The 20034-nt window shown below is 36.2% G+C and overlaps 1 protein-coding gene across 2 annotated transcripts in view; it reads left to right on the top strand.

Annotated features, from left to right (window-relative positions):
• The window catches only part of DMD (dystrophin), a 922027-nt gene that overhangs the window by 799682 nt on the left and 102311 nt on the right, over positions 1-20034 (top strand). For both annotated transcript variants that reach the window (XM_050904429.1, XM_050904437.1), the window contains exon 57: positions 4953-5013. In XM_050904429.1, coding sequence (XP_050760386.1) covers positions 4953-5013 — 61 coding nt within the window. The remainder of the gene's footprint in view (positions 1-4952; positions 5014-20034) is intronic.

Here is a 20034-nt window from a genome sequence, read left to right as displayed (position 1 = left end):
CCTCAGTGCTACACAACACGATCTGATTGTTCTTCGGTCTCACCTAGTACAATAATAAATGCACATAATTTAGAAATCAATTCTCCATAAATCTGGGGGAAAAAAATCATATTTTACAGATGTATACTGACATTTGTTGCAAAGGATCTCAAAGAACTCATAGATTATGCAAACACTTCTATTGTGCCACTGTCACGCAGGCATAAGTATTGGAGAGGGCATCCTGCCAGTGTATATCGTGAACTGAGTATGGAGGAGAAACATTGCTTTAGCATATTCTCTCAGGAAGAGAAGCATAAGCTCTTCACAGTCTGTGGAGAGCAATAGTTTCTCATTTATAATGGTCTTATTTGAAAATAATTGGAATCGTACTCAATGCGTCTTCTTTGAAAGGTTAAGGTGCCTTACACAGATGTGAACTTCTGATTCTTGGGGAATCAGAGTCTTTCCAGACGCAAAGATTGTCTCATCATTTCATCCTCCCTGGCTGCCTTTATCTGAAGTCACCAACTCCATACCTTGCTGCAGTGAAAATAATTGGTATGAAAACAGGCTTTATGTGAATAAATAAACAAATTCCTAGCTCTATGTTTGCATAAAGATACTAATGATGATAATGGTAGGTAGAACAATGTAAGTCATGCAGGTAGAGTTCCTAGGCTGAATCAGTGAATTATTAGCATTATTAAAATGTGAACATAATTAAGCACCTTGCAGAGTTACAGCTACTATGGCCACCAAGCAGGTAGTGCAGGTCTTGACTGTGAACACAAAAATGAGCTCAGCTTTAACTATCATGATGCCGAAATGCATATATAATAAATATAATAAATTTCTAAGAAAAAAAATAATGGAGAAGATGTATGTAACAGTGTACGGGCACTACCCGGTGTTACTTTGTGATTTCTGTCCTAAAACTGTTTCCCAATACTTTAACCCCTAGTGACAAATAACAGTCAAAAGATTTTCTTTGTATCTAGAACTAAAAATGTACACTTATGCTGTTATATAGTGACTAGAAGTGTGTGCTCTCTATGTAAATAAGACCACTGAGAGTAACTTTTAAATGTGAACATACTAAATTTACTCTTTGAATAACTGGAGGAGAAATAGTTTACTATTAGTAAACATACATGTATTTTTCATTATGTTTGTAGTGTTAAAGTGAAATATTTATCAGATTATTTTTTGTAATGTCAACACAGATAAAATTATACTATCGTCCTATTTAATATTTCATTCAGATCCCTGTATAGATTAAAACACTGCTGAAGTTCAGAGAGCCAGCATGCTACCATTTCATTATATATTCTGCAAACAAATAAGGATGTAGGCTTACCATCAAGAGCCATGTTCACTTAAGTTGAATAGGTAAAGCAAGTCTCAGATGTTAGCACACCAACAGAAAGAAATAAAAGTCCCAAATTAGGTAACCATTAAAATGCATATCAATGCAAATAAAGTATAGCGAAATTTAAATTCAGTCTTAAAATGCCCCATATTTTGTTGTAGTATTTAATTTCAGTCAACAGCATTGCAAGTAGCTGTGTGTATGGTAATGGGTTCTTATGCTGTGCAAGCTAGAACAGTAAAAGAGTTTTGAATTACACTTAGCAAACAGGAAAATGTCTGCTTCTTGAGTGCTGTAGCACACAGGGATACTAGTGTCATATAAAAAAAAAAGTCTTTGCTAGCAAGAGTTTTAGATGGACTACTAAAATGGTCTTAACCAGGAATTAAATATATATGTCCATTACCTGCACTAGCTTTGTAATGGATAGTAAACCTGTACTGGTAACCAGAGATAAGAAACAGCTGTTCTCAGCTTCTCGGCTTCTGCCAAAAATGAAATTATTATTCTCTTAGCATAACTGTAAAAAGTACTGTGTATTTTGTCAACTCAAATTTATGCAAGGCTAGAATCATCCAGGAAACCAAAAGTGTATTATAGACAGCTTCACAGCAATCTCTTGAAGGAACACTAAATCCAATTATGCAGAACATCACAGAATTGTTTGTTATTCCTAAAGCACTTAGTTCTCATGAAAGCAAAGTATTTGTTCCTCTTCTAATGTATCAAGAACACTATCGTATGTAAGATTCTGCAATAATAAGTTATGACTGCAAAGCTCTTACCCAAATTAATTCAGAAGCAACAGAAGAAATACACCTTCCAAAAAATATGCAGCAATCTATTCTGTCTTTTAGGTATTGAATTAAAAACAAATCTTAAAGTGGAAGAACTGTAGCTTGGTGGTATTCCCATTGGGAATATTAATGATTGTTTGGGAGAGAAATATGTAAGAAAGTCAATTTTTAGTTATTACTGAAGGGTACTTTATTTTCAAAAATTATAACTTAGTATAATCTTATTTGAATTAGTCCTCAGATAATACCTATTCCCATGGGTAAGAAACTTTATCATTGTCACTGAGTAGGAATTTTAAAACTATGTGACGGACCACATATTAACACATAGGTTAGTATTACTCAATAAAAACATACAAAGAAATCACCAAGTAATTGATAGTGTAAAATGAAATTGTAATCTATGTCTAACCCCTTGGCTTCAGTTTCCTACCCCCTTCTAGACGATGGAGAATATTGGATCAGTCACCAAAATTTCATTTACAGCAGTTTATGTTCTCACTAGTAGAAAGAATAATTAAGCATATGAACCTAAAACTAGGGTTAAAAGTAGGACATGTTCCCTTATTTTAAGGTAGTTAACATCAAAACTTTACATGATATTCTATTTTTGATATTTTTTGTATTCCTATAAATTATGTAACAGACTGTATCTTTACACTGTTTGAGGCTATAACAGTACACAGAAACTGAGAAGCTGCGTGCATCTTACAGCTGCAGCTCCTGCTACCGAAAAGAGCAGCTTAATGAATGGCAACCTTAGCCTTCACAGCTCTTCAGCTATGCAGTCTACGAACATTGAACAAAACGGCAGTCCCTGTCCCAAGAAGGAGTATTTGATCATATATAAATTATGTGTATATTTGAGTATTTGTATTTGAAAATGCACACAGTTCTGTGCTCTTGTATGTGTGGGTCATGATACAGACTTCAATGGCAGTGCAGCATGCTATTTTTCCATGAGATCGAACACTGTAATTCAAATTCTGTGTTGCTTGCACACTTTGAGTTACCTGTTTTCATGATTCATACCTTTGAAATTCAATTTCACTTTTCTTTTTTAACGAATGTAAAACTGTGTAAGTAATAGCAAAGCAATACACTCAGCTTAGCTACAGATGGTTAGTTGGGGGTTGAAGACAACAGCAGGACCTACCGAGACGCTGTGGTAGGCTTTTCATTACTCCTTGGCCACCAGTAATCTCAAACAGGATTATATCACATTCATATTTCTTCCAGACATATTCCTTCCTTTCCCTAGCCTCTCAGCATTTTCTAAAATGTATGTGAAACCCGTTGTCCCACTGCGCAGCCTGTACCCTGTTCCCAGTTGCTTTTCCTTCTCCTTTTCCGACCATCTAGAATGGGTCCAGCTTCCTCCACTGCTGCTATCTGATTTCTCTCTCCTCTGTGGGGTCCCCAGCCTCCTTTCAGCCCTTCTTCACAATTCATGTGCATGCGACTCTACTGAAATAGCAAGACTTCCCTATACAGCCATGCTTATAAGCATGTTTCATCTCTCTCCTCCAACGCTTGTTGTCCACGCTCCAGTATGTGGGCGAGAGAGGGGCAGTATATTTCTTTCTGCAGACTTAACAATTCTGGTACAAAATATATGAAATGTGTATATTGGTGATTTTTATTTGTATGGATTGTGATTTGTTGACTTTGTTAAAGTACCTGCAGCTTGGGAGTGGCATTTTTAAAGTATCTATTTTGAATAAGAGAGGGAAAGAAAACACTCGGAGCCAAATGATCAAGCAACTAATTACTAGTTGTCTTGGTAACAATTACTTTCCTTTGTGAACAGCAGGGGTCACTAAAAAGAAGGGTTACACTGGGTGAAGAAAACAGGCTTTTTTTCCCCCACTAGATCGCTTTTCCTGTATTTTCTTTTTTAATCACTATATTAAAAAAGAAAATTCTTGGTCCTACTGGTTTTGACAGATAACAAACTCTTAATTAAAAAAATTATCTTTCTGATTGTGGCATAAACTATAAGTTGTCTCTGCCTCTAATAAAATCTCTAACAAAAAATCATTTACAATTGTTTTACCAACAATGAGTTTTATAAAAAGCTTTGTTACAAAATATGTTCATTATATTGTAAGTTGATGTTGACATTTAACACTGTGATAGCCAAGAATGACTAATGTCATTTCCTCTCTATTTCTTGTGATCACACAGTCATTTTCTCCATTATTTGCTGTTATTGGAAGTCAATAAAACACAATTAGTAATGAGAAATAAAAATAAAATTGTTCTCCATTTAGAACAAGTCAACAAGAGAATACAACAACAAAATACTTAGATGGTCTCTCAGTGTAACTTCACTCAACATAAAATGTAAACGAGCACATAATTCTGTTCCTAGAAGGATGGAAAGCGCTGACCACAAAAGGAAAGAAATTGAAGAAAGCCCAGTTAAACACCTTAGCAGGAGGAACCCTATAAAAGAACATGCCAGAAAGATAGGTTACTTGCTCTGCTTCATATCTGTTCTGTAAGCTTAGTAGTCAAGGAGGTTATTTTGTATTTATCTTTGCAGCTGAATGAGTTCAATTTCTCTCGAATTAGGACAGAAGTTTCAGAACAGCAGGTTAATCCTTCCTGCCTTCACAGGCAACTGAGCGAACAGACCTGTATCAGCGTGGCCGAGTGTAAAATTGTAATTCTAGAGATTAACATTGTCTTTCCTGTTTGCTTTGAACTTGACCTCCACGTGTCTCTTCTAGGTATGTTTGTATGTGTGAACGTGTGTGTGCTGTTATTTATTTATTTATTTGTTTGTTTGTTGTTAACAGCTTCTGTCCAAGGCCCCTGGGAGAGGGCAATCTCACCAAACAAAGTGCCGTATTATATCAAGTAAGTATAAATAGTAATTCATTCTAGCTATTTACATTTGTCATTTAAGAGGATAGTTAGTAATTTTCTTAGATTATCGTGAACTGCTCCTATGGTGTCTAAATGGGAAGAACAAAAAGGATTGAACTGTGCAATAAATTTCACAGAAGTATGCTAGTTATTTAAAAACACAGTAGGATGCACTGATTCGTAAGTTGTTTGGGTTTATGCTACTGTAAAATCACCTGCAAACTAAGTAAAGCTTTGGGGTATCTGGATTATGGTTTAATTTGTATCACTGCCCACTGAAGAGTATGTATGGCAGGTTTTGCAAAACCAAAAAAACCATTCTGAATTGCAGTTGTGAATGTGATATGCTGTTTTTTTAACATAGCAATGCATGTACTTTATACTATGAATTCCTTTAGGCACAGTGCTCGGTGAAGTCTGTAGCTGAGGAATGACAAGGGACAAATTAGTCCCTATGGACTATTCTTTTAGAGTTTAGTTCCCAAATTAAGCTAGTTTGCTTTAAGAGATGTGTATGCATAAAAAATGAGAAGAAAATTTTTAAAATCAACAATTTGGAAACACCTGCTTCTAGTGCCCTAAACAGAGCCACTACACAGCAAGTAAGAAAGAAGTTTTAATACATTTTTCCTTCTCTTTTTAGTTCTTTATTATCTGTAATATGTGCTTTGAACTACTTACAACTTCTGAAGGAAACAGGTGATGCAATACCCGCGATAAAGACTGTAGTGCAAGTAACTGAAACATGGGTGTCGTTTAATACACGTATTCACTTATATTCTCCTTATATTCCCAAAATACTTTGCAAACTCAACTAGTATCACTGAAGCCATCTGGTTGCAGATGGCTCTTGCAGTGGCACTTCAGTTGCAACTTTCACAACAAGGTGAACCGCTACAGAAGCTTCAGGACAAGCATTTGAGTTACATGTGAAGAAAACTAAGTCTGTAGTGCAATTCGGAGGTGCAGTTATACCTGGCTAAGTTGGTTTACTGTTGTGTTAAATTTGTAATTTTTCCAATGTTTCTGTTTGGCTATGAATAATTAAACAGTCACAAGGAAGCTGGAAAGGTCTGCCAAGGAGGAGGGGCAATCTACAGGAGACAAATGCTGGAAAGCAAGTTGATGCTACGGCATGTAAGAGCCAGCTTATGGCACTACTATGAAGGAAAAGATCCTCCTTTTCTCTTTCCCATGGCGTGACTTGCCATTATGTGGAGAGATGCCTTGGCAATTCGTAACGTAGGCACAAGATGCATTTCATGCTGTGCTTCCCACCTCGCGCTGTGCTACTCGCGTCCAGCAGCCATGGGTGACTGTTGACTATTTGTGCTAAAATGGTCAGTGGTGCTCTTGCTTATTCCTTACCAGTTTTTAGTCTTCTGTTCTAGGCCATTTAAAAATTCAAAGGAATACATTTGTTTTATTTTGTTCACTTTAGAAAATATCTTAATAGCCATAAAGAGTTGTAGCATTACTAGTTTAATTAAAGTTTAAATTCAGCCACATCTTTTATAGAAAAACTTGCTGTCCTTGAGATGTAAAACAAACCGGTCAAGTTTTAATGAGTCTTAGTGAGCAGTTACATCTATTCCTTTCTCCAGCTGTCCTCAGTCATTTTTCTTTTCATTCATTCTCATCACTCATATTTCATATTTACACACAACTAAATTGTTGTTTGTACCATTTTGGCTTTTAAACTTAGCATATTCTTTCTTTAATCATTGACCTATTACTTTTCTATCAGTTGTTAATTCTCTAAAAGAGCTTCCATGAAGACTAAGCAGCTACAGATAGTGTTCTCTTCATGTTTACATCATTTTCTTTCTGTCATTGATGTAGAATATTGGTGCTAGCCCCCTTCCTTAACCAGATTTGCTACACATTTTATTGTTTTTCATTTTATCTGGTTTTCCCTTGATGCTTAACTGTTTTATCTCATCATTTTCATATTTGCAATGACAGAGCATTTGATAAATCCATAAATCAGGAGGTTCTTAGTGCTAAATCTTCAGCAGCAATATTTACTTACTGCTAGGTATCTTCAAGCCTTGTGATTTCCCTGGTTAAAATTTCATTTTTATGCAGTTGATTAATCTGTAGCAACTAGCTGCCTCTAAAGCTATCACTTCAATAATTCCTTCTTGAGATTATTCACACCAGTATTAGGTTTTTTTCTTTCAAATTGTATTTGTGTAGGCATCATTGCCATGGAAAATATAATTATCAACAGCGTGCAACCTGTTTCAGCTATTCCCAGTCTCTGCCATTTTGTAGTTGCGTGGTCTACTGTCAGCCTCATGAAAATTGCAGTCTAATAGCCTTGCACCAGCTGCTGCATTCTGGTGGATTTCCTTCCACCCTTTTATGTGCTTCCCTACTTATGGAGATGGCAAGCTAGGCCAACAGTTCAGCCCCACCTCTCTCTTCCCCAGCGGACTGAGAACTCAAATTTTTATGTTCCAAGACAGCAAAAGTATCTTGTCTTCCCAAACAGCAAGTGGACATTGCTGCCTGGGTACTGAGCACTTGTCCAGTGCACAAGGTGCTATTGAGTTAAAAAACTCTCTGTTTTTCCTCTGAATTAAAACATGTAAAATTGCTCGAAAACGCATTTTATCCAACCCTTTTCTTTTTGATCTTTTTTTCTCCCTTGATATATTCCTTGTGTCTAGTACAAGATTTAAAGGTTTTATTAGATTAAAAAAGGAGAGGAATATAAAAAAATAGTTTTCAGTTTAATCAGTCTTGTTCTTTGAAGACCTTGATCCTACTCTTACTGGAGTGCAACTCAGAAAACGGGAAGGCAGAAGCAGGCACAGGCATGTCTGTACTCTTTAATAATGATTTAGGTATTCATTAAAATTTCTAAATTTAAGTTTTTAGGAAACAAAACAGGCAATTACTGTACCTCAGAAATCTGAAAAGCAAATGGAAAAAATGCACAGCACAAAGACTACTGAATAGGCGTCAAAAGATAAAAAAAGTCTCATAGTCTAAAAAAGACAGATAATAAAGGTAGGGAGGCTGCAGATTTTAACATCGTAATTCAGGTTAGATCACACCTTAGCAGAGCTCACCCCGTGATGAAAGGGATCCCTCATACACATGCACATTCTTATCTTCCAATCAAACAGATAGAAGAGCTGCTCCGAAGCAGTGACAGATAGCAAAATGAAATGTCTACTTTGGATTTTGCAACAACAGAAGAAGCATTCGGCATGCTGCGCAACCTAATTCTTCTTCAGTGTCCGTCTTCCCGGGGCACGAGGGGACATTAAGCAGCTATACTCTGAATCATGTTTGCATCTCTCTTGTGTATGGCTTATCCTGTGCTCAGCAAACGTGTCCATTACACAGTGCTAGGAGATCTCTGTTGCCTTGGAGTAAGGAGGAGGAGTTGGATTGAAGTCTGCAACATACTTTCTCTCTAAAAAAAAATTCAGTAGTCCTGCCATCATGATGTGTTGAAATTCAGTAGGTGTGACTTCTATATTTGTACTAATCTTTGACATTATTCTTCCTCTGTATAACTGACTTGCCAGTTAATAGTGTCTGTCTTCTTACCCTCTTGCTGTGCCCATTCTTTTCAAGGATTTAAAATGCTTCTGCAAAAATACAGTAGTCTTTCATCTCAGTACACAAAGGAAGCCTTCCAAGTTATTTCCCAGCCAAGCTTATTTTCTTATACAGATTATAGCAGTTCACTGAACTTTGTCCTGCTAAGGACAAAGCTGGATTCTCAGGAGCATAGATTTGACTCCTTGAGAAGATCCATATGAGCCTATCTATATAAATTAGCTATGCAGTGAGCTAACTCCAAGGACTACACATCTCCACTTGCTTACTCTCTTCCACATTGTAGTTTCCTACGAGAGTATTTGACTTGCATTAAATGTATCAGCTTGTGACATACATTTTTGTTAGTTTTAGATTCTGCAGTCTTTCCATACTTCACGCTGGAGATCTAGCAGCCCAGTTTGTATAAACAAACTTCTTTGTTGTCTTAATTTTTAATCTCCCTTTTAATTGTTGTTTAACCATGCAGAATTTCAACACAGAAAAAAGCTAAGAGCCCTGAGTTTTCATTGTAAAAGCAAACAGATTAAAGCCATGATTCTTTTACTTTTGTTCAACTTAGAGACAGGATAAATGAATGTATCTGAATTAAATTCTACCAAGATAAAATAAAGCAAAGAGTTGCTGTTCTGGTAAAATCACTTGGGTTAATTGTTTCTTCTGCAGAATGTAGATAAGTGCAAGACACAAAAGCAAGTAGGAAATATCTGTCAGACAGAGCAGAGAGAGACATGGAGAACCATAAATAAATAATGCATGATTATGTATATGTAGTGAGTGAAGCTGTGAGCAAGCTATGAAAACCATGTGTATGGCTGACAGTTAACCTATCTACCAAGTACCAAAAAGGTATTATTTTGGCTTCTTAAAAGCACAGCTATTATGATCTCTTCCTGTCTTTCAGTTCTGAACTCTCCATACAAAAATTGAAACTATTGTGAAGGAAAGAAGAAGTATACTTTTCAGTCTGCCTTTATGTGATGTAAATTATCATGCTGTCTAGCATAAAAACCTAAATGAAATATCTGATATTTCTTAGAGGTTTGTCCAAGTGCAAAGTTTTTCTTTATCATTTGTAGGGCTCTGAAGCCTTAATTCCAAAACTTGTCATGAAAATTTAAACTCAGAGTGTAAATAAATGAGAAATCTTGAGCCTTTAACTACCTTTAAAATGAAAGCGGAGGTTATAAACAGACGTGTTCCCGCTGACTGAGCAAGAGCACTCAGGAAAGATACCGTGGGTCTGCTTTTCGTTACCATCTGTCAGCAGAGAGTTACTGCCCTCACATGCAAAGTAACTGAAGGGGATTTAATTTGTTTTGAAATGAATTATAAGTACTCAGCAGCAATTTTATCATATCCTAGCTGGTACAGGGGCTGGGGGCAGGGCTGTAGCCTCTCAATAGGGGCAGTAACTGATGGAGACCATGTGCTTTCCCACCATAACAGCGTGTAACATCGTGCTTGCTGTGGAGGGCAGAGACCAGCTTCCTCAGGCACTTACACAACACTTACAGAACTTGGTCCTCTTGATAAGACAGTGCTCATATTTAAATGGATAGCAAATTTCTTAAGCTTTGTTGTCAAATTCATTCAGTACAAATTTTCATGAAGAGTGTATAGTGTTAAGCATTACAGAGAGGTTAAATAGTGCAGGGATAATTTTCGTGCAGGCTAAATCTTAAAATGTGTTATGCAGGTAATGAGCTGGGTAAGAGAATTTTAGATGGTATCTGGCTTTCCTGTCTTCCTAATTAAAAGGAATGTATCAACATTTTAAATCCATTAAATCCAGCTACTCATTGTTTCCCAGCTCTTGGGCTAGGAAAGTAATAAATGAGCTATTTTTATAGGCAGTAATGTGAAAAGTAAACTTTTGATACTGTACAAGGAGTTCATATCTTTATAGAGTAATAGAATATAATTACATAACCTTAAATATTTTACTTTTATTGTAGCTGAAATTGTTGTATTTATTGTAAGCCGAATGTGATTTTTGCTTGAATTTTACTTTTTACTTCATTTCTATTCACTCCATATTACTTCAGTTGTTAAATGTAGCCTGACTACATTTAACTGAAGTAAATGAATAAAAAATTAGCATAGCCAATATAATTTTTACAAAGTTGAATGACATCTATATAATATGGTCCTATTTTATAGAGTATATGCCAGGTCTTCCATAAAAAAGTAGATTTTACAGCTGCTCCTGATAGCTAAAATTTATTGCCATATACTTCAAGTCCATGTTTTAAACATTGTGTGCTTAATGAGCAGGATTCAAAAATAGGAATTATGTTTGATTTCCACTGGAATGCTTTGAACTTGAAAAGATTAGACACATTAAGGGAAAAAATAGAAAGATTTGCCTGTCAGACTTTTCTTTTTTTAAAGATCAATTACATACTTCATTTAGATGACAAAGAGAAGACAGCTTCTGACAACTGTCCAATGAAATCTTCAAGGAAATGGGGAACAATATCTCAGATTTTTTACATATTCTTGTTATACTAACAAGTCTCATAATTCCTTTGTTTCCTCCGAAGACTGACAGCTTCTCCAAAGCAGCGCTTGCCACATCCATTGTCTGCATTGCCCTTGGTTCAGTGTCTCTTCTGATGCAGCTAGCTCCACAAATGAGCAGACAAACTATTTCCCCATTCCACATGAGAAAAATTTCATCCATATAATAAGAGAGTCAGCATTAAATTGATCCCTCTTCACCTACTGTGCCTTTTTTGTCTTCTTCATGATCTTATCAGTCTAATGTAAGGCAGGACTATAATTAACATTTGTCTGTGTTAAGAAATGTTTCAATACCAATGAAAAAAGTAGTGGATATGGACATGTACGATTCACATTACCAGCTATATTTGCTATGGATGCACAGACTTTGGTAGACTGTGTCATGCTCTCATATTGGCATCTAGGGCAATGCAGCAATCAAGAGAAGACTGAGAATGCAATAATCGGACATATCAGCTGGGCTGCATCTGTTTCTGTAAGTGACCTGTCTGTCAGGGCGAGGTCAGATTTTTTCCCAGATTGACTTTTTTCCCAAAATTAACTCACTGAAGCTGCTGAATCTCTCTTGCATTTGTTCTTTCTCTGACCTTCTTAGATGCCAGTTCTCCTACAGACTACAATAAGTTCCTATTTTTCAGAATATTCTCCACCTGTCTTGGCACATTTCTTATCTTGAGAGATTTGTTTAGTCTTTACTTACTGAATCATGACTATGGATTATTTGACCCATTTTTCTCCTTACTGACTCCCTTTCAAAGATTTCTTTTTTTTTTTTCCTTGTCAGATAATAGCTGAAATCAGTTCTGTGTTGCACATCAGTTCTGTGATATCCTTATCTTTAGACCTTCAATCTTGAGAACTGATTTGTGTATATATTATGCTTAGGGGTTATAGATTCTAAGGGAAACAAAATGAATTAACTGAGAACTGTATAAATGTCAGTAAGGTTGCATTTAGACTTAAGTAAAGATTCTAACCAATAGGTTAGGAATTATCAACTCATCTATATTCATTTTGTTTACTTCTCATTTTCTGATTTAAAAGTTGAACTTTATGAGATAAATTACAATTTCAGATATGATCTATAGGTTTGGCAGCCTCTTGCATGCTACATATTTGCTTTGAATTTCAAGTATGCATCAGATAAATTTTTATATTAGGAAATCTATGGCTAGATAATTTAAGAAAAACAAACCATAAAAAAAAATGCATCACATCTCTGAATGAATTGCTTTTCTTACAAGTAGTTTTGATGAGACAAGCATTCATGTTTTTTCCATGGCAATTGAGCTCAGAAAATGAGATTATGGTACAACACAACAGAGAGTCATTATCAAGTGATAACTCTTTATATAACCAGCCTAGCACAGTCACCAAATGGTGTCTACAGCCTACTGAGTAGAGTAGTGAGTAGAGGTCAAACTTTGCTACCTAACGCCTGCTCACTCTGTGTGTCTAGGTCCTCCCTCTTTTCCAGAAGGGCCAAGATTTGTTTGCATAAATGCTGTATGTAAGTGTTAGGTTGGGGGCTTGAGGGGGGCACAGACTCACTTAATACAGCAATAAATTACTAACAATGAAGGTTGCTGTAAATATGTGCAAAGTTGTTCGTATGAGTTTTATTCTTCACTTACATACTTCACACTTTATAATGTGAACTTACAGACTATCATGTTAATGAAATTGTATGGTAAATTAATGTGGGGGGATTAACATTCACATTTGAATTTTCATGCAGTAGATAAAGGTTGAAAAAAACCCTAAATTTCTAAAACCATGATAATGCAGTCTCATTCAGGTATTTTGTATTTATCTAGACGTCTGCTAGGAAACTTTCTATTATTTTAATGTTTAAGTAGAAAAAAGGGCTTTAGATATCTGGCTAGTAAATAGCCCAGATTGCCTTTTGAATTTCAATATGTACCTGTCTCCTGTTTTTCCTTTTCAAGATGCTTTTTCTGTTCACTACTGCATAGCTAATATAGGAGTAGAGGGGCAAAGACACATTTTTCTGTGCTTTATTTTTAACAAACTTAACTCCATTTTTTTGCTTAAAAGCTGTATTATTGGAGAAAATGTTGTAAAACTTAACACTTGAGGGTTATGAGACCCTGCATGAAGCATACTAAGAAAAATTGCTAGAGAGAGAGGTTACAGGCATGGAGTTAAAATTTAAAGAGCTAGCTAGAAAACTACTGTTTGACTTGGGAACAGATGACTTCATACAAACATCTCAGCTAAATTACCAACATGAAACACCATGTTAAGATTTTAATCACAGCCAAAAGCATTTCTAGTTGGGACATGGGTGTAATACTTTGTTCTTAATTAGGAGACACCTTTGCAGCAGGAAATATCCCATAAACATCTCAAGGAGATGGGAGTTAAAAAGTATATGGTCGTACAAATTTATTGGTTTTGTTCCAGTATTTTAGCTGTTGTGACCTGAAAATGTGGAATAAACAAATATGAGGAAGACAAATAAAAAGGTATTAAATTTCAATTGAATAAAAATACTGAAATACTAAAATAAGTTTTGTCTCCAAGCAGTATTTTCCAATCCACCATCTGCCATCCTGGAGGTTCTATAAGCAAACTGATATACATTTTAACATTGTAAAGAATGTGACAAAAAGCTAACGGATTCTACTGCATACTGAAACACAGAAAAGCTGCACCTTCATTCGAAAATCAGAAGCTGCATATGTCCTCCCAGATCAGTGATTTTTATCTACTATTTCATCTTCAATTTAACTCTGCTTAATTGCATTTAGCTTTAGGACTTCCATCAATGGCAACATTGTTGGCTGACCTCACCTACACATCTTTTAGAAAACATAGAAAAAGTTAAAGCAATTGCAAATACTACTAGATACTAGCAACAACAGCAGCAGCAGTAGTAAACAGATTACAGTCACAGAGAAGACTGTAAATGTCCCTAAGGGAATCTGTGTATAATTTCGTTTCAGATATAACCACAGAGATAATAGCAGTATGAAGTAAACCCATAGGCGAATCTTCCCTCAACTAAAACTTCACTTGAAGGTTTAAAAATGCAAATGTGATGGGAATCTTAAGGTTAAAATAATATATTATATGCACATGTATGTATTCTATTACTCTTGGAACTACCTCTACCCAAACAGTTAAGGAACGATTTGAAAAGTGTTTAAACCAAAATTCCTATCAGTGAGGGTTTTTTAACCATGTTTGCTGAGAACCCCTGGCATCTATAAATCATGTACTGACTTTGATAAATGTGATTAAACAGCTAAACTTAGAAAAGTTCTGAAGTAAACAAGCCTCCATTTATGATAGGTTTTCTTACATCTTGATTACAGTTTTGCATGTCATTAATTTGCATTTCATTTAGTTTTGTATTTAAAAGCATCCTCTACTTCCATTTTATCACCAGCTCCAGTCATACTGCAGTTGCCAGTTTTACTGAGCAAATTTCATTAGTATATGAGAAGTTCTAATGTGAAATATTTTTCTGTATATTTATCAGCTTTTAGCTATAACAGTGATGTTCAATTATTTTTATTGCTGTGTTTTGCTGAATCTTGACTATAAAAATATAGTCATTGAATATTAAAAGTTTGCTTTCACAACACAATGTTGATATTCAATGTGTCTTTTGTAAGACAATGCTAGTTCAAGTTCATTAAAAAATCATTCTGAAATTAAGTAGTTTAAAACATAAAACTGAACTCTGTAGCTGAGCTATCATTCGGAGATATTCACCAACCCAAGCATATAGGATTTTGGATATTTTTTAAAATCTAAACCTCACAATGATAGTTTCAGTAGGTATAGAGAGCTTGCATTTATAATTTGAAAATAACTGTATGTTTTGTGAAAAGAAACCCCATGATTTTCATAATTGCCTTTGATGTGAAGCACAAAAGAAAAGCTGGCTCTAAGTGACAGCCATATTCAGTACTTTCAGAGATGACTAAAAAGCACATTAGACAGCTCTGAATTTTGTTGTTTCTAGATGATATCTTTATCTTGAAGTATTCCTAAACTAAACTTATACCAACCTACCCACCTGAATGATCTTCAATTTCAATGTGTTTGGGGTTTTTTGTGTGAACACTATTTAGAAATTAGCCAAAAAAAGAGTAGGAATATTCAACGAATGACAGGCCATATGGTCTGTCCCCAACAAAGGAAAGCATATTCATCAAGCTGATGCTGTTCTAATGTGCAGCAGTAACAACTCAAAGCAAAGGGCTTGTCACAGTGAAGGAAATAGAGTTTAAAGGCATTGTTTGTTTGAAGGAGAAAGTTCTTGTTTGAAACAAGCTTCCTTTGAGGTCATAGCAAGTTTCTTGATCGGTTACAGATAATGTATTTCAAAACAAGAAATTGGAAGAATGACACTTAGAACATCAAATAGCTGGATGTTAGAGAACAAGTCTATTTGCTTAACTTCTTCAGTCCCTTAGACATCAGGAGCATATCAAAATGACCTGTTTAAGACTTTAGATTTCTAGTGATGTATTTTCTTTGAAGCTTATCTGCTACTTTGTTCCTTACACGGAATTATTTTTCTTCAGGACTGTCCTTGATAAAAAAAAAACAAAACAAATCTCTCCTCTGACACTGTTCAATATCCAGAACATTGCCCTCCTTTTTCCTGGAATTTGTGTCTGTTTCCAGTCCATGTTTTTTTCCTGCTCAGTCTTTTCTAGCTTCTGTACCCTTTTCTCACTAAAACAGCTCTTAATAAGGTCACTAACAATTTCCTGTCGTCCAACTCCAAGAATCTTTTCAGTGTTCACATTCTTCTAGGTCATTCCACCACGTTCAACAAGCCATCTTCCCGCTGTCCTTTCTTGTCTTCTCTTGGCTTGTTGTCAGGCTTTGCCTTGTAATAATTTACCACTCACTTTTTCTGCATCTTCCCCCTGCCTTCTAATGATTCCTTGGCACAGCCAGTCCTCCCACTGGTGACACTCTGCCTCCAGCCCATCACCCTCTTTATCCTACTTTCTCTTAGCACTGCTTTTAGTCTTCAGTCCCTGGGCATATCATAATAGCAAGCCCAGCACCTTTCCTTTCAGAGTTTCGTTTCATTTAGTTGTGCTGATGACTTCTAAATGCAACTTGTTAATTACAGATTTCTTTCCTGTTTTCTTTATAGCACTCCCCATTAGACGGTTATGAAGTCCCAAGCTCAAAAAGACCAAAATAGATGTTTTCTTTCAAACCCCATTGTTTCTCTGTTGACATTTCCACTATTTTACACAATGTTTTGCTGCCTCCGTTAGCTATCCTTTCAGTCTCCTACGTGCCCTTTATGCCTACTTACACATTTAGTGTTGCTTATCATTAAAATATTTTATCTCCTTTTCCTGCACCAAACAAGTACATTTTTTCTTTCTGATTTCTGCTTAAAATTGTCATCATCTTCTGAGAGATTTTTACTTAGTACTCAGTCACTCTGATTAGCAGTAATCTAATTCAGCCTCAGCCATTACTTGCTCATTAAAAGATGCTGTGTTCACTGTATTACCAATACTCATAAAATGAATTATAATAGCCCAGAGTATTTTGTTGCATGAATGATTGAATATGTGAGAAGAACTTAGAAATTGTTTGTGGCTCTGTTGCTCTCTCCATCACCTAACTTCAGAGTACATTTTGGAGCATCTTTATTGCTTGATTACTTACCACTGTATCAGTTTTACTGTACCTCTGCACAAAAGGCAGATACTTTTCATATTCCACCTGTTCATGTGGATTAACAGAGATTTTTAAAGAACAACAAAAATACTCCTTTCTTATCCAGGTGTCTGACCTGTCTTGAAGAAGACTGAGCTGATCTAGATCCCGCAGAAGTCCCCATGCCAGCAGGCTCCATTAACGTAAACTCCCTCAAATTCTTTGTCCATCAGTGCTGGCAGGGGCTGACATTGCCAGAATGTATGGCAATTGCCTGTCTTGTATGGGGAGCCTGGAGATTGAACCGTAAAAAGCTAATTGTCTTGGTAATGAGGTTTAGTAGCAATTTTCTGGGAGATGGTTATCTCAAATCCTTTTCTCTATTTCAGATAAATTTCATTGATTCCATAAATTCTAAGCCTTTGTAGCCTCACAATATTGGGAAGCTACCTAACTTAGTTTACAGTGTCAGTTTGTTAACACACATCAGCTCCATATTTGTTAAATACTCTTTGCTTCTGGCTCTCTCTGAATTCCAACTAGTTGCTAAAGTTTTTCCTACTGAGTGGAAGAGTCTCTCTGTCCCTTCTTCTTCTGAGATGATATACCATTTGGCAAGGTACTGCAGAAATATGAATTAGTCCTGAGCCCATTGACTCTCAAGAGTAACAGGCTGCCTCATGGCTGTCCATCACAGTAGGTACAGCTGCATTCAGCAGTAGCACATAAGCATACTAGTATTCTCTGCAAAAATTATAATCAGTTCTTGACATTTGCATTTTCAACATAAAGCCCTGCTCTGAACACCCCTTTGATATGAGTAGTGGGTGCTCACAGAAGAAGGTCTTCGATGAGAATGCTATTCAGCGGTCATCCAGTTACTCCTGCGTATACCAAACAGCAAGAGGAAAACAAGTTCTGAGTAAATGCATCACTAGCAAAAAAACTTACACTTAAAATCAAACTCAGCAGACACAACCATTCTCAGTCAAATCTTTTTTTTTTTTTTTGCTGTATTTCTCTTTTGTACAATACAATGAAATTCCAGCCACCTTGAGCGCAGATCTGTATGCAAGTACAGTAGCTTTCACAATAGCCAACAAGTCAAGGGCAAAATTGGCCAGGCCATTTTAAACCAGCACTAAAGCATACCAATAGACTGAGAGTGGATTTCATACTAATGCTGCTGGAAGAAAGTTTGACTAGTTGTTAAACCATAGCCTCTCATGAATGAGAATTTAGAAAAATGTTTTAGCAGCCATCCCTCCTCATGCCAGTCGCATTTCCAGTGATCTTGCACTGAAATAGTGCCACAGCATAAAGACAAATCAAGTTCTTCACCAGCTCAGCTCTTCAGAAGAGACGGCAAGTTTCCTTTCTGTTAATACAGCATGCAATACAATGGATCTCAACTCTAAATTAGGCTCTCTAAGCAGTACTATAATGGAGATATTTAATAACAACAATTAGTCTGAATAATGTACTCTCGGCAGCTGCCTGTGATGCTTTTCATTGCAGTATGCTTTCCTCATTGCAGTCAGTACTACTGAAACGCCTTTAGCAACATAGCACCTGCTTTATATGCTCAGACATTTGCCCAAAATTAGAAATGGTAGTTGCAGCTTTTTCCCCTTCTTGTGAGAAATGTATCCTCCAGATTTGCAAGGGCCTGGGGCATTACAAAAGAGATTACCACTTCTGTCTATGCTCTTTTTTCTAAACATCACCTACTTGGCCCAGAACTTGGCAATTAACAAGTCACAGCAATAGCCCACCAACCCAAACCAGAATCATATCCTAGCACCCACTTTATTTCTTGTCCTCAACTTGTATTTTTAAATTCTTCAAAAACACAAACTCTGTTTTCCAAATCCTAACTGGTTTTCTGAGCAGGTATTTCTCTGAAAAATATTTTATTTTTCCCAGCAGTGTTGGCACTTGCATTTCCCCATTACTGGAATTGGTGCTCATTTAGCATGGCTCAATCACAGTTCTAAGCTCTTCTGTACCTTTTCCTATACTGTCAGCCTTGGAAACTTCTTTATTCCACCTTGGTATTAAAAGGAGAGCCTGCTTTCAACTCCAAGTCAAGCTATGGTTGTATTATTCTAAAGCTTCATTTAGAAAAAAAAAATTAGAACAAAATCCTCATCAGTGGTAATTAATTTTGACAGTGCGGGCTTTGTAGCAATTCACAAACCTGTACTTTGTGCATCAGCATTCCTTATTATTCTAATTAAAGTGGAACATTGTGCCCTCGCCAGTCATTAATGGGTTTTCATTTTGTAAATGACATTTGCAAAAGTTAAAACGGGCAGTTCATATGAAGTCCACAGGCAAGAGCGTTAAAATTAGCATCACCATAGCAACACTCTTCCATCATTAGTATTCAGGGCAACAGCAAATGTTTTGTTGTGCTTTTGTTTCCAAAAAAAGATTTTTCTTTACATGTCATTCATAAATAGAAAAGGCTCAAACCCATATATTTAAGGTGAAATTATTATATTCATTTGGATGTCACTGTTCTAGAATTTCCCAGGTTTTTGAGGTATTTATTTTTCAGGACAGAGGCTGAATTTCACAATCTGTACAGCTGTGAATGTGTAACCTCCTGAGCGACATTTATTCATTGCCAGCCTGCTGCTCAACAGTACAGTTTTGTATGAAGTCTGTCACTTCTACTCAAGAATCTGTACCAAGTAATGAATTCTGCTGTAAAAGATGCATGCACGGTGAAATATGGTCAATCCCCCATTAAGTGGAGTGTGCATCTGCTCAATGCTGGTTTTGGTGTTTAAATGATGCTATTTATATATTCTTTTTTTTTTTCCCCTCTCAGGAATTGAAATGTAAGTGCATACATCATCTCTAGTGAAACAATATTCAAATATCATCTTGTCTTGCACAGTTTAGAATTGGGGAGAGAAGAAAAGGGTGCTCCCCCTATGGGAAACCAAGGTAGATCATGAGTGTACTCCAGTGTTCTTTATTGGAAGAAGTGATGCTGGCTACTTTTTTGCTGAAAGTTTAAAGAGGACATAATTGCCTGGAAGCATGTCTGGGAGCATGTTGCAGCAATACTTTGCAGTTCAAGAAACAGTTTAGCACCATATCTCCTAAATGCACCCTTAGGCATCCTGTTTGCATACGTCTTGTTCAAGCAAAAGAATGCAATTAGTACAGGAGAAGCAACAGTTGTCCTCTAGAAACAAATATTTTGTGTGCAGACAGAGAGGG

Source organism: Gymnogyps californianus, chromosome 1 (genome assembly GCF_018139145.2).
Source record: "Gymnogyps californianus isolate 813 chromosome 1, ASM1813914v2, whole genome shotgun sequence".
In the NCBI taxonomy this organism is placed as follows: Eukaryota; Metazoa; Chordata; class Aves; order Accipitriformes; family Cathartidae; genus Gymnogyps; species Gymnogyps californianus.
Note: the sequence above shows the minus strand (reverse complement) of the source record. Positions and strands in the feature narration are given on the sequence as shown.